General features: G+C 44.1%; 1 protein-coding gene across 2 annotated transcripts in view; it reads right to left on the reverse strand.

Annotated features, from left to right (window-relative positions):
- The window catches only part of SLC18A1 (solute carrier family 18 member A1), a 43,070-nt gene extending 20,545 nt beyond the window's left edge, over nt 1–22,525 (reverse strand). For both annotated transcript variants that reach the window (XM_040239160.1, XM_040239155.1), the window contains exons 1-9: nt 22,180–22,525; nt 19,368–19,728; nt 18,719–18,777; nt 13,357–13,440; nt 12,397–12,489; nt 10,070–10,159; nt 9,783–9,826; nt 5,347–5,407; nt 5,170–5,265 (exon numbers count right to left, since the gene is read on the reverse strand). In XM_040239160.1, coding sequence (XP_040095094.1) covers nt 5,170–5,265; nt 5,347–5,407; nt 9,783–9,826; nt 10,070–10,159; nt 12,397–12,489; nt 13,357–13,440; nt 18,719–18,777; nt 19,368–19,728; nt 22,180–22,303 — 1,012 coding nt within the window. In that variant the 5' untranslated portion in view covers nt 22,304–22,525. The remainder of the gene's footprint in view (nt 1–5,169; nt 5,266–5,346; nt 5,408–9,782; nt 9,827–10,069; nt 10,160–12,396; nt 12,490–13,356; nt 13,441–18,718; nt 18,778–19,367; nt 19,729–22,179) is intronic.
- Nucleotides 22,526–22,816: the final 291 nt, after the last annotated feature.

A 22,816-nucleotide genomic window follows, 5' to 3' on the forward strand; every position in this document is an offset into this window, starting at 1 on the left:
TACACCACTGTTGATTGGGGACCCCACGATATGTGGGTATCTAGCTGCTCAGATGATATTAACAGCACTATGTGTGACTACACTACCAAGTAGCATAGAAGATTACCAACAGTTCAATGAAACACTTCCATGAAAAGGACTCCTTGGCTGGCTGGATGGTGAAATACCACCTTCTCGCCCTCAAATCATCCTCGATAAACAGATTGGGCCTAAACAATGGGACATCTGGAAAATTGCTGCGAGCACCGAAGAACTTGGGACTTAGACTGGACATTTCACAGGTACCAATCATAGTCACAGTAATTATTTCTTTCCCTATAATCAATCATATTTCATACAAGCCTGTGTTCCACTTGCTTTTGTTGTAGCTATAGGAAATTTACAATTCAATAAGACTTTACATTCTGTAACTTGTATAAATTGCAAATTATATACTTGTCTTAGCTCTTCTGTTTCCTTAAGAAATGAATCTCTTTTGATTCTTCGATCTTGACATAGTCTGTGGTTACCAATAAATCTCCAGCGGCCCTGGGAAGAAGGTCCCATGGCTGGACTTGCTTCGCGGTTACTTACTAAATTGCTCCAGCGATCTAAACAATTCATTGGATGGCTGATTCTTGGCATTTTGGGATTAATAGCTATTTGCACCACAGCTGCCATCACAGGCGTTGTTTTACAAACCTCAATTCAAACACATAATTTTATCCAAAACTAGACTAAAGATGCTCATACTATGAGGGCCACTCAGGCTCAGATAGATGAGGATATTCAAGATGAAATACAGGAATTAAAAACAGCCATCAAATGGGTTGGAGATCAATTAACAGATGTACAAAAATGGTGATGCTAAAATGTGATTGGAATTCTACTCAATTTTGTGTTATTCCTATTCAATTCAATAATAGCACCTACAACTGGGAACAAACCAAATTTCATTTACAAAACATACATGATAATGCCTCTCTGAATGTACAATTATTACAAAAAGAGATCTTTGAAACCTTTTCTAATAATCTGCCCTCTTCCACTAATTTGGAAACTTTAGCTGAACAACTAGCTGATCAACTATCTGGGCTAGACCCACGCGGATGGTTCCAAAGCATTACTCACAGCATCGGGTCTGGAACTGTAATTTTGGTGGTTGTCTTGACAACTATATTTGTCATCTAGTGTTGCCTTCATGCAAAAATTGTTAAAACTAAACAAACTCTAATGGTCAGAACCCTTTTTACAAATATTATAAATAAGGGGGAATTATCAGGGAGTGTTTAATAGGAGGATTCCTACGTGCTGTTTCTCATAAGTCCTCTGTTCCTTATCAGTGGAACAGCAAGCTGCTCCCAGGACTGAGGTCATTATGCGAGACAGGCTTGAATCTCCTTCAGTAAACATTCTCTTTACGACAAAAGTGCTTAGTTTCGATCCTCTTTCTTGAGATATGGATTGTCTCCTGGCCTGGTGACCATTATTAATCCCTTGTTCCCTTGATAACGGTTGCTGTCCATTTGGTTTTCTGATCTTTATCATTGTCAAAAGAAATTTCTTGTACAACAGCCTATATATACTCACAGAAAGATCATTAAAGCACTTTTGCTCCATCAGAGTTTGGGTCCCCATGTCTGTCTGTCTTTCTCTCTCTCTCCCCCTCCCTCCAGCTCTCTCTTTCACTTTCTTATCGTTGACTCCGGACCACCAGGTTCCAGTCCCTTAAAGGACCCCAACAAATAGGGACACTTGCCTGTGGCAGAGACTTCCACAGGGCCCAGGATTTAGGAGGGCAGTGGAAAATTGGTAGAGATTAAGAAATCTCTGAAATGTGAGAATAATAATTCCTACCAGACAGGCTAGCAACCAGGCATAAGTGACCATTAACGTAAAACAACCGTTTGGCAAGGCTCCTGGAACAGAGTAAGTGCCCCCCTGAGTATCATCCTTAACTAGCACCACCGTAACCAGTGGGTAGCACGCTCAAGGCTTGAACCCAGACCTTCTCCCTCTGACGGCAGGTGCTTCCACCACCCACACCAGCAGTGTGGCAGCACAGATGGCTCTGGGATAAAGAGCTGCATGGAATCAGCAGCATGAGTTTCCTTCAGTCTTACTAGCTTCCCTCTGTCTCTCTGTATGGAAGGGAAAAAGTGCTAATAGAAACTGACATGATGATTACAAATAAACCAAAAGTCAATAGTTCAGCAGTTACTGGCTGATGTCTTGTTTACTTTTAATATCCTCTTCTATGGACTGGAGGTGAAACACACTTTAATATATTTGTCTAGTCTATCTGTGCAGGTGGCAATCTGTTTCAAACTGTAACCATGTATTTATGTTTCATTGCTTTAAAAAAAATTAATGGTATAGCTACTCAATTGTTTGAGGCTTCCCAGGTAGCTCAGTGGTAAAGAACCTGCCTGCCAATCCAGTAAATTTGGGTTTGATCCCTGGATCAGGGAGATCCCCTGGAGAAGGAAACAGCAACCCACTCCAGTATTCTTGCCTTGGAAATCCCATAGACAGAGAAGCCTGGCGTGTTACAGTCAGGGGTCACAAAAGAGTCAGACATGATTTAGCAGCTAAACAACAACCACTCAATTGTTTGCCTCATATCTGGAAATGGGCACTAGCAGGAAGACCACAGGCCTGCTAGATCCATCTGCTTGACATCATTTCAAGTGATGTGGGATTTCCTGAATGAAATTTTCCTCAACCAACGTCGTTTGTTCTTTAGGATCTGAGTGTAACTTGCAATTCAGTAGCATTTTGTGCAAATGAGGTGTTCCATACTGTATCTCTACAGATATATTTCACAGCGTATCTTCAAGGGTTGGGGATTACACATAGCTGTGACTGCTAAAGTGATTTCAACAAAAACAATGATGAAAACAGAAAGGGGTTTTATTGCCTGAGTATATACTCTATCCCAAGCACCATGCTAATGCCTTTAGAATATGTGTGTGGGCGCACTAAGTTGTGTCCGACTCTTTGCAGCCCCATGAACTGTAGCCTTCCAGGCTCCTCTGTCTATGGGATTTTCAAGGCAAGAATACTGGTGTGGGTTGCTGTTTCCTACTCCAGGGTGTCTTCCCGACCCAGGCATCGACGAATCTCTTGTGTCTCCTGCATTGGCAGGCAGATTCTTTACCACTAGCGCCACCTGGGAAGCCCTTAGAATACATAAGTCTATTTAACCCTGAAAACAACCAGAAAAGTGCCTCCATTAAAAAAAAAAAAAAAAAAAAAAACTGGAGTTTGAAGACATTAAGTAACTTATCCAAGGACACACCCAGTAAGTGGTCGAGTCAGGGTTTCAACGCAGGTGGGCATATTTCCAAAGCCTGAGCTTTTTCCTCCACTGGGTGAGAGTAGTGGGCACACAGCGGGCCACTGGGAGAGTGTTCAGCCACAGGCTACAAATTGTTCCTCCCAACAATTTGGAGAAAGGTCTGCATGGAGAGCAGTCTTTTTCTGTGTGGTCACTGACGCCATATCAGCATCATCGGAAAACTTACCAGGAATGCAACTTGTTTCTACTGAATTGTTGGAAGGGAACTGCAATCTGAATTTTAATACACTCTCCAGGTGAGAACCTCTGTATTTAGCCTTACAGATGCAGAGGGCACTGAAGAAAGTTGTAAGGGATGGTGGAGGACAAGACCTCCTCAGTCTTTCACTCACTCTCCTGAGCACTTTCTACCGCAGCCTTGCCTACACAAGACACTGTCTGACATCAAGCCTGTGCATTTCACTGGGTCTCACCAGCCTCTCTCTCTGTTTTTCTGTATCCTGACTGGAAACAGTGCACCCTAACAGAAACTGTCAGGGTGATTACAAATAAACCCAAAGTCAGCAACTCACCAGTTACTGACTGATGGCTAGTTTGCTTTTAATATTCCTGTGGGGTGAAGAAGGGTTGGGGAGGGCCCATTCTGAGCTATGGCTGGTGGCCTGTTTGCCCAAGAGCCCAAGCGTCTGGAGTCTTGGGGCAGGAGATGTTTATTTGCATTGAGCACCGACTCAATTAATTATCATGGTCAGAGGCAGCTGCAGCTTGGAAAAATCCAATTTGGCACTAGGAGTGCAGCTGGGAGCCTTGCTTAGATTTAGTGCTTGTCATTGCACATTAAGCTATATTAGGTCCTTATCAGTTCCCCTTCTGGCCACATAAGCTCTCCTCCCGGCAGTGACTGAGCGATCAGCACATAACCTTCTCTGTTGCCTTTCCTTAGGCTTCCTGGAAAGATCCAGGGCCTCCTCCCTCAGATGAGTCATGAAGACATCTGTCCGTGGAGCAGAGGAAGCTGGAGGGCCCCCTCACAGTAGAGTGTACTCCATTAGCACCTTTCTAGAGGTTAAAAAAAAAAAAAAAAAAGCAAAAGGGTAATCTGGGGGACAGTGAGTGGGAAAGATGAAACTGTAAGATTGATCAAAAAGCCCATTTGGGTTTTTCCATAACACAGAAAAACCCAAACTAACTTTTTGGCAAGCTCAATATCAATGATGGTGATGGTGGTACTTGCTAATATTCTACAGGTAAAAAGCATTTTCACAGATTATGTCACTTATTCCTCAGTTGTTCATTCACTAAGTCATGTCTGACTCTTTGTGATCCCATGGACTGCAGCATGCCAAGCCTCCTTGTCCCTTACTATCTCCTGGAGTGTGCCCAAGTTCGTGTCCATTGAGTCAGTGATGCCATCCAACCATCACATCCTCTGCTGCCCTCTTCTTCTTTTGCCATCAATCTTTCCCAGCATCAGGGTCAGATTTACCCTCTGAACTCTTAGTATTCTGATAGCCATTTTAGTGATAGGAAAGTGAAGCTCAGAAAGCTGATGTGATTTGTACAAGTTTGCATAGCTAATTAATGAAGCTGAAAGGAAAAGCCAAGGTCATTTGACGAGCAGTCATTCATCCACACAGCTAGGTGAGTTGCCCCTCCACCACCCCTGTCAAGCCCTCCCACTCTGTACTGGGGACTGCTTCTTGAAGGAACTGCCTACCCAATCAGGCCAGATTCACAGATGCAGACAGGAGAGGTAATTTGATGAAGGAAGAATGCTGTCCCTCTATGACTCTCAAGATCTGGCCCTGATGATGCTTACCAATGACCTCAAAAAAGGTCCCTGGCCCATACCTCTGCCAAAATTAACGTTGAGGACCAAGGTCACTTACCTAACTGCCACTCAGGAGCACACATGGTCTGCAGCATCCAGATAGGCAATGTGGGCTCCAGCATGGCCACCCCCATGTTGGCAAAGCAGATGGAGCCTGGGGAGACAGTCCAGTGAGCCCGTGAGGCAGTCCTGAAGCTCAGATCCTTCCTCCCAAAGGGAGGCAATGTCAGCTTACCTGCAGCCACCAGGATATAAGGGTCTCTGAGAAGCGTGAGGAGTGGAGTCCCCTTGGCACTCTGAGAACACGGACAAAAAAAAACTTCATATACAGTGTGTATGCCTCTCCTGTTTCACAGAATCTGAGAGCATGCAGGCAGGACCTTAGAGACCACCTACATCAGCTCCCTTACTGCCGAGATCAGCCACCCACAGGTCACGGAAGGAGAAGTGACGCACCAGAGTCTCAGAGTGAGCTGGTGGCAACCACATGGCCCCCGTGTGAAAGGCGGTCACAAAGGGTGGACGACATATTCCAGACTTAAGTCTTGCCTTCAAATGACCACCAACCAGATCAGAATGGGTTGTCAGCAAGGCTGCCACCGGACAACAGGTGTCTGGATGCCTAGCCCCTCCACTTGATCTCCCCAGCACTGACATTTATCCAGGGATAACCATAGGCAGATCACTGAGCTCCAGAGGTGAGCCCAGAGGTGACAACTCACAGAGCTGCTCAGGCCTTCTGAATGCTTTGTTCTGACAATGTGGAGCCATACTGGACTGGCATTGCCAAAGAAGCCTGAATATATAGATTAAAATGTCAGCCTGATTGTCCAATTATAACACTGCCTGTCCTTCAAAAAACTCCATTCCAGCTATATTTAGTCATCTACATTCCTTCCAAGCATACCAGCAAGCCCTTGGTCGTCATGGTTACCTTTCCCTAAACTCCCTTCCTCCTTTTTCCAATAGGTGCAAACCTCAAGCATTCATCAAAGTCAAGCTTAAATGGCCCCTTCTTATCCACAGTGTTCCCTAACTCAGTAGCTGGAACTTTTCCCTCTTAAACTTCCTAAGCACTATGTCCTAATCCATGGTATTTACCACTTTCTATCTTGATTTAGTAGTTTATTTACTCCAGTGTTCACCGCAGCACTATTTACAATGGCCAGGACATGGAATCAACCTACATGTCCATCAGCAGAGGAATGGATAGAGAAGATGTGGTACATATATACACAATGGAATATTACTCAGCCATAAAAAGGAATGAAAAGATGCCACTTGCGGCAATATGGATGGACCTAGAGACTGTCAGACTAAGTGAAAGACAAATACCATATGATACCACTCACATGTAGAATCTAAAAAAGGGTACAAATGAAGCTATCTACAAAACAGAAATGCAGTTACAGATGTAGAAAACAAACTTATGGTTACCAGGGTAAAAGGGGTGGGGGAGAAATAAAACAGGAGATTGAGATCACCACATATACACCACTATATATAAAATAGACAACTAATAAGGACCTACTGTATACCGCAGGAAAGTCTACTCAGTACTCTGTAATGACCTATATGGGAAAAGAATCTAATAACGAGTGGACATATGTATACGTATAACTGATTCACTTTACTGTACACCTGAAACTAACACAACATTGTACATCAGTTACACGTCAATAAAATTTTTTTAATAGCTTAATGGTTGACTCGATAAATAGATTTAATAGTTTTGATATGATAACCCTCTCTGCATACACACAGGGATGGATTATAATATTCAGAGATACTACAACTAAAAAGATCATGCCTTCTCCCATATATAATTCAAAGTAAAGAGGCAGATTCTAAATCATAAAATGTACCTAAAGAAGTTCAATAAACCTTTTGACTCAACAGTCTTACTTTTTGAAATTTACTCTAAAGATTACTTCCAATTTTAGGAAAATGCATATATACAAGATTATCAGCAATACATGAACCGTGAACTTCCAGATGTTCAAGCTGGTTTTAGAAAAGGCAGAGGAACCAGAGGTCAAATTGCCAACATCCGCTGGATCATGGAAAAAGCAAAAGAGTTCCAGAAAAACATCTATTTCTGCTTTATTGACTATGCCAAAGGCTTTGACTATGTGGATCACAATAAACTGTGGAAAATTCTGAAAGAGATGGGAATACCAGACCATATGACCTGCCTCTTGAGAAATCTGTATGCAGGTCAGGAAACAACAGTTAGAACTGAACATGGAACAACAGACTGGTTCCAAATAGGAAAGGAGTACGTCAAGGCTGTATATTGTCATCCTGCTTATATAACTTATATGCAGAGTACATCATGAGAAAAGCTGGGCTGGAAGAAGCACACTCTGAAGTCAAGATTGCCGGGAGAAATATCAATAACCTCAGATATGCAGATGACACCACCCTTATGGCAGAAAGTGAAGAAGAACTAAAAAGCCTCTTAATGAAAGTGAAAGAGGAGAGTGAAAAAGTTGGCTTAAAGCTCAACATTCAGAAAACGAAGATCATGGCATCTGGTCCCATCACTTCATGGCAAATAGATAGGGAAACAATGGAAACAGTGTCAGACTTTATTTTGGGGGGCTCCAAATCACCTCAGATGGTGACTGAAGCCATGAAATTAAAAGATGCTTACTCCTTGGAAGGAAAGTTATGACCAACCTAGATAGTACATTAAAAAGCAGAGATATTACTTTGCCAATGAAGGTCCGTCTAGTCAAGGCTATGGTTTTTCCAGTGGTCATGTATGGATGTGAGAGTTGGACTGTGAAGAAAGCTGAGCATCAAAGAATTGATGCTTTTGAGCTGTGGTGTTGGAGAAGACTCTTGAGAGTCCCTTGGACTGCAAGGAGATCCAACCAGTCCATTCTAAAGGAGACCAGTCCTGGGTGTTCATTGGAAGGACTGATGCTGAGGCTGAAACTCCAATACTTTGGCCACCTGATGCGAAGAGCTGACTCATTGGAAAAGACCCTGATGCTGGGAGGGATTGGGGGCAGGAGGAGAAGGGGACGACCGAGGATGTGATGGCTGGATGGCATCACCGACTCAATGAACATGAGTTTAGGTGAACTCCGGGAGTTGGCGATGGACAGAGAGGCCTGGCGTGCTGCGATTCATGGGGTCACAAAGAGTTGGACATGACTGAGCGATTGAACTGAACTGAACTGAACTGAACTGACAAGATTATTAGGCTTCCCTAATAGGTCAGTTGGCAAAAAATCTGCCTGCAGGAGATCCCAGTTTGATTCCTGGGTTGGAAAATCCGCTGGAGAAGGGATAGGCTATCCACTCCAGTATTCTTGGCTTCCCTTGTGGCTTAGCTGGTAAAGAATCTGCCTACAATGCGGGAGACATGGGTTCAATCCCTGGGTTGGGAAGATCTCCTGGAGGAGGGAAAGGCTACCCACTCCAGTATTTAGCCTAGAGAATTCCATGGACTGTATAGTCCACGCGACATGGGGTCACAAAGAGTTGGACACGACTGAACGACTTTCACTTTCACAAGATTATTAATTGCAGCACTATTCATATCTGCAAAATACTGGAAATTACTGAAATGCTCAAACACAGACGATAGCATAAAACATGGAATGCATACAACTGTATGCCAGCCAGAAAAGGAACCACTTTTTAAAAATATGTAGAACGTTACCATCCAAAAATCAAAATTATTCCAAAAAGTACTAAAAGGCAATCATTTCTCTAGTCATACTTTTGATACCACAGGGGTGGGGGTTTCATACCAAGGAATTCTCCAGTTCTCTGGACCAACTGAATGTCCTGACAATTCAGTTCAATTTTGACACTAATTACTTGCCTGCAATTCAGGAAACCCAGGTTCGAACCATGGGTCCAGAAGATCCCTGGAGAAAGGAACGGAAACCCATTCCAGTATTCTTGCCTGGGGAATTCCATGGATAGAGGACTCTAGCAGTCTACAGTCCAGGGTGTTGCAAAGACTTGGACATGACTGAGCAACTAACACTTTCACTTTCACGGTGTAGACCCCACAGACTGAATCCCACTTCAGACACCAAACACAAGTAGCGCACCCAAAGGATACCAACAGTACTGTCTGACTTGGCTACAAAATCAAGATCTTTGGATCAAACTTTCCCATATTGTCTGTACTTTCTTATTTCTCTTCATAGTCTGATATGAATTTCTCAGAGCCATTTCTGTCTTGGAGTCAGATAAAGACCAACTCTGATATTTAACTGCTACAGAATGACAGTCTGTAAGGCTGCTCTGGGGGAGAACGTTGTTTGGATGGCCTCCAAGGTCTTCGTTACCTCTGAGCTGTTAAGATGTTATAACTATGAATACTCAGGTCCCAATGTCATTGTTATCCTGGTTCTGAATTACTATATATGACTCAGTAGTAGCAGTCATCATTGTCATTGTGAAAGGTTTCTCTGACTCTTTATAAGGCCCTTCCTCCATCTCAGTCCGATATCAAGCCAGACTTCCTCCCGTTCCCCAACATGATCCTAAATACAACCCCCTTGGGCATCCAGGACAGTTCTAGCTTTCTCCAGCTCCACTCCCCTTTCTCCTTGTGGCTTAATAGGGATGGTCCAGGCAAGCCTGGATCACTGCACTCAACTATTCTCTCTCTGTCGGCAATGGAGCTTGGTGTTCACTCACCTCAGGAGAGACTTTAGAAGGCTGTAGGATGCAGAGTTGGAGTGCTAAGAAAGGAAGAGAGAGAGAGAACTAGTTCAGTGTGTCCACTTACTAGTTGGAAGATCCAATGATGGTCACAGTGTCAGTACTCTGCTCCTTACAGATCTAATTCCCTGAGCTGCTTCCCTCTTTCTTACAATGGGGCAGCCCCCGATCCACCCAGACATGTCTACCTGGACACCACAGCATAATCCATTTCCAACCTGACTGGGACTCTCACCTGTCCGGTGCCTCTTATGGTGACTCACCTCCATCCAGAAGAGCCAGGAAGGCCAAGATGAGGAAGGGTACAGTCTTCCCGAAAAACACATACGTCACACTTCCAAAGGGAGCTCCTACTGAAAAGGAAAACAGCCATGGATTCCAGAGGTGAGGAGCAGTCCCCAGGGACATGACCCATTCATGTTCATCCAGTGAGCACTTCATGAGGGCCTACAAGGGGCTGAGCATTGCAGGAGAACATAAGCCTTTGAGGATTCAGAGATGAAGAAGACCTGCTTTCAAGGGGTTCAGTTTCTAGTGGAAGAAATGTGTGAGTAGACATGGGGGGGTGACCCAAATAATTAGAACATGATGAAAAGTAAAGGTTCCATGTAAAGAAATTAAACTCCAATAATAAAAATAATAATAATTAAAATGTTTTTAAAAAGGGGAAAGAAAAGTAAAGTTTCTGTCTGCAAAGTGCCAAGTAATCAGTTTCTTCAGTCATGTCCGACTCTTTGTGACCCCATGGACTTTAGCCCAACAGGCTCCTCTATCCATGGGATTCTCCAGGCAAGAACAATATGATGGGTTGTATTTCCCTCTTCAGGGGATCTTCCCAACCCGGGGATCAGATCCACATCTCCTCCATTGGCAGGTGGGTTGTTTACCACTAGCACCACCTGGGAAGCCCATGTAATCACAGTAGAGTGAGTTCAAGCGGCCATAGGGGCTTTGCTAAGTAGTTAATACAGGTGGGCATAAAACATGAGTGAAGAACACAGAGGTGTCAGAAAAAAGAAGTGTGGATCAAGGTATAAGAAACTCCCTGTCACCAGAATAGAAGTATTTGGGAGACCAGGAGAGTGGGAACTTCTGGTGGCTCAGTGGTAAAGAATCCACCTGCCAATGCAGGAGATGTGGGTTAAATACTTGGGTCAGGAAGATCCCCTGGAGAAGGAAATGCAACCCACTCCAGTATACTTGCCTGGAGAATCCCATGGACAGAGGAGCCTGGTGGGCTACAGTCCATGGCGTCACAAAGCGTCAGACACAACTTAGCAACTAAACAACAACAACCCTGTTACTAAAATAGGAGTGTTTGGGAGACAGGAGAGTGGGGAAGGTTGAGACTAAACAGTCAAGGGCTCCATGTATGCAAATAAAGCATGTGTTTGGTCTTGTGGGCAAGAGAAGCACCAGTGGGGGAGGACCACAGCTCTGGGCATAGGAAGCTTCTTCCGGAGGCACGTTGGAGGAAGGAGGCAACACACAGATCAGGCAGGCAGCTGATGCCATGTTCTAAGTGAGATGTGAAGAGGAACTGGCCTTGAGCAAGGAGGATATAGTGGGCTTATTCATTTCGGAGTGAAAGGTGATAAAAGAGACAAGGAGGCACCCAAGTTTTAGCTTGGGTGTTTGGGGAACTGGATACTAATACACAGTAGAACTTTGGTTCCCTGTCCTCACCATGGGGGTAAAGAGTAGGACCAGGGGAGAGATGTTTGGTGTCTTCTTCTCAATTAGCTTGCAAACCCTTAGAGGGCAGGAACCACATCTGAGACTTCTGAGCTATATGCCCTTTGTGCTAGCATTGTACTTGGCATGTACATAATGCCCTAGGAAAGACTGAGGGCAAGAAAAGGGGTAACAGAGGATGAGATGATTGGATGGTATCACTGACTCAATGGACATGAGTTTGAGTAAACTCAGCGATATAGCAAAGGACAGAGAAGCCTGGAGTGCTGCAGACCATGGGGTCACAGAGTTGGACACGACTTGGAGACTGAGCAACAACACAGGGTATATAATACGTACTCAGTAAAAGTGTGTGTCTTGTTAGACTAATCGAGTAAACTAGATTTCAAATGAACCTCGAAGAAAGTATAACCTCAGGATTTGGAGCTTGGGATTAGAGCCTAGAAAATCTGAGTTCATATTCTGGCTCTGGCATTTTTGGCCATGTGACCTTGGATGGCTGTGAACCTTTTTAATCCTCATCTGTGTAATGGGGACAATTATTCCTCCTTCACACTGTGGTGGTGAGGATTTTAAAAAGATTCTGTATATATTTAGCACAAAATCTGGCAGATAGCATGGTCCCCAGTTGAAAGCACTGGCCATGTATGGAAGCGGAGATGAGGCAGCAGCTGCTAACATGTGACGATTCACTTCCTTGAGTAGACTAGGTGTCTGGACCATCCCCAGCCCCTTATGGGCTATTCAGCTTCTTAAAGGGAAAGAGATTCTGCTTTCCCTGGGCAGAATTTCAGAAGAAATCAAAACATGGTTGGACAGAGAAGGAAGGAAAATACTGTTTTCCAAGACCTTGGAAATACCTGCCTCCTGGAAATATCTCCCAGATGCCACTCACCCAGCACTCCCAAGGCCAGGCCCCCCAAGGCAGTTCCCATGGCCTTCCCTCTCTCGTGGTCATCAGCATAGACACAGGCCAGCATTCCAAGACCTGAAAGGAGAAAGGCAGGCAGAATTAGCATACTGTCTCTGCCACTCTCACTGAGTCCTTGGTCTCAGCCCAATTATATCTCCAGGAGTCATCTTAACTAGAGTTTCAATTGGAAGGGTTTTACAGAACCTAACTCATAGTATTTTGTACATACTGTCCCCAAGGGTCCCCCAAATGCCCACATGACTCACCCCTTCTGCTCAGAATATTATTGGAAGTGCAAAAGTCTCTGAATGCAGAATACTATTACCCAGTGATCCTGTATTTCATATCACTTTATCATTTCCTGGTACATTTCCCTGAATCCATGGATAGGGAGTAGGTCAAGGGAATGAAAACCCATGGACACAGAACCCTGCTCTATTCGATGAAGGTGCCCATGGAAGAGTATGAAAGCACCTGGGAGAGAGTATGGGCTGGGCTCTTACTTCCACTTACTTACATGTACAATGGAATAAAACCTCTACTTCATAGGATTACATGAAGTCACGTATTTGATAATACTTTGCAAACTGGGATGTTGTCACCAATAGTATCAGTATTACTGTTTCTATAAAACATTAAGAGAGGGACAGAGGAAAGACCACAAAATGGCATTAAATTAAAACCTTGCCGACTGTAACTTTTGCCTCGGGCTTGGTCTGACCTGAGCAAACTCCACCTAAATATTACCAGAGAAAGTTACATCAGGCTTAGGGATTTAGAGGCCCTGCCAGCAACTCTATAATTATCTTGTTTTTGAATCACAATTTCTGCATTTTCTGATGACAGTTTCCTTAATTTCTTCATATAAATTTTATAGGGTCTGAAAGTATTAATAGCAAGAGATGGTAAGAAATGTGTGTGTGTTTAAGATGTCAGCATTACCTGCAACAGATGAAAATGAAGATCCAATGCCTTGAAGAGTTCGGGCCACAAAAAGCAGAGTATAGGTACCAGAAAAGGCAAACACTGGGCAAAGAGAATAGCAAGAATTCCTCAGTTAGCAAATGGTCTGGCCACCAGTAGATGGGCTCATGATATTACAGACATGAGCCATTATGCTCATGTTTTAATAAAGAGGGATCACTGCTCCCTGTTTTCAGAGCTGCTTTTCTAACCTCTCCCTTAATTAGGATTGCATTATAATTGACATGAAGACTGAGAAACAAAAGAAGCATAAACTGCTTCAACACATGGTGGACAGAAGGCTGGGTGCCCACATTTCCTGCTTAAAGCCCAACATCCTGCCCACTGGAGCCAGGGCTGAACATGTAACCCAATGCCCTGGACTGAGTACTAGTCCCTAGACCCTACTTTTGGATTCTCCATATGCCACAACCTGATTTGATCTTTGCCATAGCTGGGTCCTATTGGGTCATCTGGACTGGGAGACAAAAGCTATGTGTACTTTGAAGGTCCATGGGTATTGGGTAGAAAAGAATATCTTGTGATTCAATCAGATCCTTCCCCTCATATTGGAAAATCTTTTCGCCAAGTCAGATCAGTGAGTATTTATTAAGTAATACTGAGCATGCAGCTGTGCTGGACTCTGCAGCAATGTGAAACAAAGAGACCACCCAGGTCATGCCCTTGAAGAGATGCAGTCTACTGAGACTAACAAGCACGCATGGAACTGAGGGCCAAACAGGAGTATGTTATCAGAGGCTAAATTACAGAGTGTTGGAGGTAAGGTGATGAGTCCAGACATGTCTCATCCCAGATTCTAAGACAACACCGCAGAAAGGGAGAAGACTCGCTCCCACAGTGTCTGCATCAGCAACGTTGAACCCCTTTGCCCATTCATTACAATGGCTCTGCTTATAATCTTCCCCCATTACTTCCCCAGATGATCACACCGTCTCCCAAACATGCAAATGATTGGCCTCTCCCCGCCACACTTCCAATGACCTCTCCCAGGCTTTCTGATTTCAATCTGTTCAAGGTCTGCTACCCCTGTGTCCTCTGAGAATAGTTAGACCAACTCATCCCTGTTTGCCCAGGACCTTCATGACTTTATTTTATTTTTATTTATTTATTTTATTGGTGTATAGTTGCTGCTTTACAATGTTGTGCTAGTTTCTGTTGTACAATGAAGTCAATCGGATATATATATACACACATATATTTCCTCCTTCTTGGACCTCCTTTGCACCCATGCATTCCACCCATCTAGGTCAAAAGGCATGTGAAAAGATGATCAACATCACTAATTATTAAAGAAATGAAGATCAAAACTTCAGTGAGGTATCACCTCACACTGGTTAGAATGACCATCATCAAAAAATCTACAAACAATAAAGGCTGGAGAGGGAGTGAAGAAAAGGGAATCCTCTTGCACTGTAGGTGGGGATGTAAATTGATGCAGCCACTATGGAGATCAGTACGGAGGTTCTTTAAAAAAACTGAAAATAAAACTACTTTACCTTATTTTCTTTTTTTGGCCACACCTCACAATATGTGGGACCTTAGTTCCCCAACCAGGGAATTGAACCTGTGCCCCTTGCAGTGGCAGCACGGAGTCCTAACCACTGGACCACCAGGGAAGCCTCTAGGACCTTTGAGGTTTTAAAATCCAAAGTCTCACATCCTGGGAAGCCCCTCAATCCCAGGCAAACTGGGGGGTTGGTCCCCCCTGTTTAGGAAGACCAAAGTAATTTTGTACCCCTAACACAGGCCACCATGTAACTCCTAATTACATTAAGTTTGTTTTCCAGCTAGGGGCCCTTAGGGAGAGTGATGGGCATTAGCAACCTCATTTAGTATTTAAAAACCCTGAAGGGGACTTCCCTGGTGACACAGTGGATAAGAATCTGACTGCCAATGTAGGGAACATGAGTTCAGTCCCTAGTCCAGGAAAATTCCATTTGCTGTGGGGCAACTAAGCCGGAATGCCACAGCTACTGAGCCTGCACGGCTAGAGCCTGTGCTCCACAGCAGGAGAAGCCACAGCAATAAGAAACCTGAGCACTGCAATGAAGAATAGCCCCCTCACTGCAGCTGGAGAAAAGCCAGCGCCGCTACCAAGACCCAGTCCAGCCAGAAATAAAACAAATAAATACTTAAAAAAAAAAAGACAAAACCCTGAAGGAATGCTACATAGGATCCCCTAAACACCAAATGTTTGCTAGAGTTAGGCCAACTCAGCATAGCTCCACTGGTTATGGCATCGAAATAATAATTATTATTTAATACACACAGTTTGGTAGATAAGAAAGCTTTCAAAACGTGTTCTTGGCAGAGAATCAGGCGAGGACCTTATGCTAAAAAGTATGGGGTCCATTAGCACACTGCATTATCTTATTTTGCAGAGTGTTTGTCGTGTCTTCCAGGCAAGCATCAAGTGCCCAGGGAAGCCCCTGGGATCCAGTGGTCAAGAATCGCTTGCCAATGCAGGAGGCATGGATAGCATACCTGGTCCAGAAAGATCCCACATGCTGTGGGGCAGCTAAGCCTATGCACCACAACTACTGAAGCCTGTATGCCTAGAGCCTGTGCTCTGCAACAAGAGAAGCCGCTGCAATGATGAGATTGAGAGAAGAGCCCCCACCCACCACAACCAGAAAAAGCCCGTGCACAGCAACGAAGACCCAGCACAGCCAAAGTAAAGCAAATAAATAAATAAATCTTTTTTAATGGAGTTTATTAAAAAAAAAAAAAAAGAATCTGCCTTCCAATGAAGGGGACATGGATTCAATCCTTGGTCAGAGAACTAAGATCCCACATGCCATGAGGCAACTAAACTCATGTGTGGCAATGACTGAACCCATGCTCTGCAACTAGAGAGCCCATGTGCTGCAAACTACGGAGCCCATGCACTCCAGAGCTCGGGCACCACAGCTAGAGAGAAGCCCACGCAACACAACGAAAGATTCTGCTTGCCACAGTGAAGACTCAACGTAGCCAAAAATAAATAAGAACTCTTGGAGTTCTTAGAACTCCAAGAACCACAAGAACTCCAAGATATGTAGAACCACATCTTTTCATTCTTTACACTCCCTCAGTGACTTTTCAGAGAAGGCGATGGCACCTCACTCCAGTACTCTTGCCTGGAAAATCCCATGGACGGAGGAGCCTGGTAAGCTGCAGTCCATGGGGTTTCGAAGAGTCGGACACGACTGAGCAAGTCGACTTCCCTTTCACTTTTCACTTTCCTGCATTGGAGAAGGAAATGGCAACCCACTCCAGTGTTCTTGCCTGGAGAATCCCAGGGACAGGGGAGCCTGGTGGGCTGCCGTCTATGGGGTCACACAGAGTCGGATGTGACTGAAGTGACTTAGCAGTAGCAGCAGTGATTTTTCACCATCAAGGCATCATATATATGCACCAGAGAAATGAATTATATCCATCTCATTTGATGAAACAGAGCACCTTATTATTTTTTAATTTACTGCTTAGCATAGGTTGGGGTTTCCCTGATAGCTCAGTTGGTAAAAAATCCACTTGCAATGCAGGAAACTCCAGTTCAATTTTGGGGTCAGGAAGATCTGCTGGAGAAGGAATAGGCTACCCACTCCAGTATTCTTAGGCTTCCCTTGTGACTCAGCTGGTAAAGAATCTGCCTGCAATGTGGGAAACCTCGGTTCAATCCCTGGGTTGGGGAGATCCCCTGGAGAAGGGAAAGGCTACCCACTCCAGTATTCTGGCCTGGAGAATTCCACGGACTGTATAGTCCATGGGGTTGCAAAGAGTCGGATATGACTGAGCAACTTTCACTTTCATCACTTTCAGCCTAGGTTGAGCTCCTAGAAGTTCAATAAAGATTTCCAACTTTAAGCTCTTCATTTTCTGTGATTCAACTAGAATGTCACAAGTAGGCTGATGTTCTCAGATAGAATTTCACACACAGAGCTCCTGTACTTTGTACCTTCCAGCCCTGAATGAAACAAGTTCCTGTTAAGCACTCATAGAAAGGAGTCAAGTTCTATGCTGGAAGGGATGGAAACTTCAGGAGGAACAATAGGAAAAATAGAAAAGTAATAAGAAAAATAAGAGAGAGGGACTTCCCTGGTGGTCCGGTGGTTAAGAATCCACCTGTCAACGCAGGAGGCATGAGTTCCATCCCTGGGCCAGGAAGATCCTACATGCCTCAGGGCAGCTAAGCCCCTGCACCAACAAAACTACTGAGCCCATGAACTCTAAAGCCTGTGCTCTGAAACAAGGGAAGCCACCACAATGAGAAGCCCTCGCACTGCAAGTAGAGAGTAGCCCCCACTCGCTGTAACTAGAGAAACCCCACACACATCACCAAAGACCCAGCACAGCCACAAATAAATAAATAAATAAAAATTGGAAAAGAGAAACAAGAGGGAGAATGGGTGTGCTACTTGGAGGAGAGGCAGCAGAGGCACCAAGCTGCCTTCCCTTTATTAACCTCTGCCCACCCCCTCACCCTCACCCCATTTTCATTCTTTCTTATTTTTTCAGGGTCAATTTCCAGGTATATTTTATTTCACTTAATATTCTCATTTTATCTCCATGTTATTGGGAACATTTATCTGATGCTGGGTAGACCATTTGTCTTTCTCTTTCTTGTTTCCTTAGCAAATTTATTTTCTAAATCTATAACCTTTAATGGCCTTCCTTGAAGGCAGTAAACTTTTTTGAATTTGCCAGTTGCTATTGACCAGTTTAGATTTTTTGTTAGTTGCCCTTTACCCTTGTAAATCAAAATACTATGACCTATTCTCAAAGATGGGAGGTTTGTACTAAACTCATTCAAGGGATTACTCACACACACACACACAAACACACGTACACATACACACACACACACTATATTATACATATTAAAACAGCCTTCACCGTTATCCCCAGCTGAATGAAGTGAACTAGCTGTTCTTTTACAGTGTAATATACAAATGCCGGGCTTGCCAGTTGGCTCAGTGGTAAAGAATCCACCTGCCAGTGGAAGGAGGTGCAGAAGATTCAGGTTTGATCCCTGGGTCAGGAAGATCCCCTAGAGGAGGAAATGGCAACCCACTCCAGTATTCTTGCTGGGATAATCCCAAGGGGTCACAAAGAGTCAGGTACAACTGAGCAACTGAGCACATAGTTGCTGCCACATAGACTAAGTTGTCTCTCCTGCTCTGGTCCCCATAACAAAACTGTAAAGCATTTAAATCAGTGTCATAGGCCGCTTAGTCAAATGACTAATCAGCTAACTTGACTCTGCTATCTTCTCTGTAATGCATGTGATAAAATCAAAGTTAATCAATGAAGGGAAGAATAGTGGGAACGAATTACTTACTAATTGTGGAGATAAACATGATAACAAAGCCAGCAAACATGGGGACGTGATATCCGATCCTAAAAGGGAATTAAAAAAAAAAAAGATACAAGTCCAATAGCCATCCATATACTTGCACTATATTGTTTCATGCAATTGGGAACAGAAATGTGGTTATTTGAGTGTCTCTGAATGCAGGTATAGAGATGGAATATTACACATGAATACATACAAATAAACAGGCAAATTTACCTGTCAGCCAGGACCCAAATCCTCTTTTCCAGAAAAGATAACCTAAGCAGAGTACATATCTTTTTGAAACATCAGAATAATCCCAAACGATGAAGTACTAAGAGGCCAGCACTCTAGACTGCAACAGGCTTGTCCTATTTCCACCCTTTCCCCATTTAAACCATGTTCCAGGGCACTGAAATAACACCAATAGAATACTCCTGTTCACTGGTTCTCTTCTTGCTACTCAACAGTCAAAGAAAACCTGAAACCCATGGTATTACACCAATATTGCATTGTCCTTCCCAAACAGCTGACTGCCTGGGATGCAGACAAGTAATCACCTTTTTCCCTTCTAACCACCTTTATGATATCTTAGCCCGTCCTCCTATTTCTGAGTCTCTGAGTCCCCTATATGGCACTGCACCCATCAAGATACCTGTTGGTAAGAGGTCCCATGAAGGGATTGACCAGAAGCTGCATCAGAGCCTTGGAAGCAAATAGAACCCCGACCCATATGTTCTCTTCCTTCAGGAATTCTGTGGCGTGAAAGCAGTTGTTTCCATGTGCTGCATTGGCTTCAGTGACTGGAGGGGAGACGGTACCAGAAATGCCACTTGTCCTTGCTGTGCCACTGGGGACACTTTCTTCAACAGCCACGGTGTTGTTTTCAAAGAAGGAGAAGATGGTGGAAAAAGCCGGAGTGAGGGCAGGCTGGGAAGTTATGGTGGAGCCGAGGTATCGAGAACTGTTGATGTCTTTGAACTCTATGGCATAGAGGTAGGTGGGCACAATGGGCACTGAAAGTGAAGTACAAGTCATGAGGGCTAAGGCCAGATTGTCTTTTGACTGTTAGTCAATTCAGGGACATTACCACGCAGTCCAGATATACGTTCGTGGAGATGTCTAAGTGACACTATCTGAAGTCTACTCAAAGGCTGTGCCAGGAATTCCCTGGTGGTCCAGGGGTTAAGGACCCACCTTTCAACTGAGGACACGGGTTCAATCCCTGGCCCAGGAACTTAGATCCCACATGTTGTGGGGCAGCTAAACATGTGTGCCACAACTACTGAGGTCCATGTACCCTAGAGCCTGTGCTCTGCAACAAGAGAACCCACCACCATGAGAAGTTCATGTACTGCAACTATAGAGTAGCCCCTGCTCACCACAACTAGAGAAAGCCCGGGTGCATCAGCGAAAAACCTGTGAGCCACAAAGAGAACCCAGCACAGCCAAAAAAAAAAAAAACTGTGCCTGCCCAAATTATCCTATTAGCTCAAGTGCCTGAATTCCAACCATGATACAGCTGGTCCTCATTATTCATGGATTCCATATTGGCTTATTCACTCACTGGCTAACATTTATTTGTAATCACCAAAATCAATGCTCACAGAGCCAGTATGGTTTTTCTTAGACACACATGCAGAAAACACTGAGTCATCAGATGTCCAGTTTTGCAGCTGAGGCTGAACCAGGCAGACTCTGCCTTCTTGTTTCACTCTCACACAGGTATCCGGAGCATGAGGTGGGGAGGGCAAGAATGTGCAGCTCTGGGGCCAGTTGCTCAGAGCTTGGGCCCACTCAGCACCTGTTAGTGGAGCCGCCTCAGGCAAGTCACTTAACAGTTCTGAACCTCACTATCTCTTCTTTAAAAAAAAAAAAACAATCTACCAGGACAGATAACATTTTTTTTAATTTAAAATTATAATCTATATGGGGTATGCATGTATATGTGTGTATTTTCCCAAGGAGCAATTATTTATTAAAATATTGATTGACTAAATGCATGCATGCATGTGTGTACACCAAGTCAGTTCTGTTGTGCCCGACTCTATGGACTATAGGCCACCAGACTCCTCCATCCATAGGATTCTCCAGGCAAGAATACTGGAGTGGGTTGCCATGCCCTCCTTCAGGGGTTCTTCTCGACCCAGGGATCAAACTCGAGTCTCCTATGGCTTCTGCATTGCAGGCAACCGACTAAATATTGACTAAATCCAGTGCTCAGGGACTTTCCTGGTGGTCCAGTGGCTAAGACTCTATGCTTTCACTGCAGGGTCATGGGTTCGACCCCTGGTCAGGAAACTAAGACCTGGCATGCCCCAAGTGAGGCCATAAATAAATGTGAATATAGATAAATAAACCCAATGTTCACAGAAATTTTATAGAGCATGATTACCACAAATAAGAACTGACTATACTGGATTTACAATTTGTCTCAAGAAGATTCTTGTTTAGAAGCATATATTTTACCCAAGGGACTTCCCAGGTGGTGCTAGTGGTAAAGAACCGCCTGCCAATGCAAGAGACATAATGAGACATGGCTTCAATCCCTGGGTGGGGAAGATCCCCTGGAGGAGGGCATGGCAACCCACTCCAGTATTCTTGCCTGGAAAATATCAAGGACAGAGGAGCCCAGTGAGTTACAGTCCAGAAGGTCTCAAAGAGTCGGACACAACTGAAGCGACACGGCATGCATGCATGCATTTTATCAGAGGGGAAATATGTTGGCACCCATTTATATACCAGCATAACTAAATGTAAAAAATAATATACTACCAACTTAAAAAGAAGAACTGGGAGGGAATGAGCCACAGGAAAGTAAGATTTCAATAAGGAGTTGGAAATCCACATAGAATATATTGGGCTTCCCTGGTAGCTCAGCTGGTAAAGAATCCACCTGCAATTCTGCAATGCAGGAGACTCAGGTTCGATTCCTGAATCAGGAAGATTCCCTGGAGGAAGGCATGGCAACCCACTCCAGTATTCTTGCCTGGAGAATCCCCATGGACAGAGGAGCCTGGCAGACTACAGTCCAAGGGGTAGCAAAGAATCAGACATGACTGAGCAACTAAGCATAGCATAGAGTGTGTTATTTTGACAGAACAGACAAAAGTAGCACAGTGAGAAGATACTCACTATCCCAGAGGCCTTTGGAATAATTAGCACCCTGGAAAGGAGTAGGAGGAGGAAGAAAAGGATTTCCAGTTCTGGCCCCAGGTCAGCCTCTTTGATTCGGTCAGATGCTCTCTGAACCTCCTTCTTTTTGAACCTCTGGAGTCTTTCAGCAAAGGTTGGTAAGTTTCAGACTCCATTTCCTGCTGTTTCCTCCAATCCCTAGCAATCTTGGTGTCTTCAAGCACAAAAGGAAAAAGTCTCCAGTCCATTCATTGCAGAGTTCTAACAGGGCACATGCTGCCCCCTGGGGCACAGAGCAAATTAACCCCCAGCACCAAGACCCCCAAACGTACCCACCACAGTGAACAGCATGTTGTCCAGGAGCAGAGCAACAAACACCACCAGCAGCACCAGCTTCCGGGATTCTCTCCCCTTCCTCAGTAACTGCTGAGGAGCATCCAAGACTGTCCTGAGCATGCTGAGGGCTGGGCCAGGGCAATCTCACCAGGTTCTCAGGGAGGATTGTGTTATAGTTACAAGTCTTTGCTGAAAGAAGGGAAAAATTCTCTCTGGAAAAGTGAAACTCATGATTAAAATGAGAAGCACAAAGAGTTCAAGTGATAGGATGGTATTTGTTTTGTTTTGTTTTTTTCGTTTTTAAAAAATATTTTCTTGAAGTATAGTTGATTTACAATGTTGGGTTAATTTCTGCTGTACAGCAAGGTGATTCAGTTATACCTATGTCTATATTCTTTTTCATATTCTTTTCCATTATGGTTTATCACAGGATACCGAATATAGTTCCCTGGCCTTGTTTATCCATCCTATAAATAATAGTTTGCATCGGCTAATCCCAAACTCCCCAAGATCATATGGTATTTGAACTTTTCTGTGCTCGCATCTCTCTTCTCTTCTTATCCATCTCCATAACCCATTCCTGGAATGCCTTTCAAGAAAGCATTGCTTATCAGCTTTTTATATCTGGAACTT

The sequence above is a fragment of the Oryx dammah genome, unplaced genomic scaffold (genome assembly GCF_014754425.2).
Source record: "Oryx dammah isolate SB20612 unplaced genomic scaffold, SCBI_Odam_1.1 HiC_scaffold_1, whole genome shotgun sequence".
Taxonomy (NCBI): domain Eukaryota; kingdom Metazoa; phylum Chordata; class Mammalia; order Artiodactyla; family Bovidae; genus Oryx; species Oryx dammah.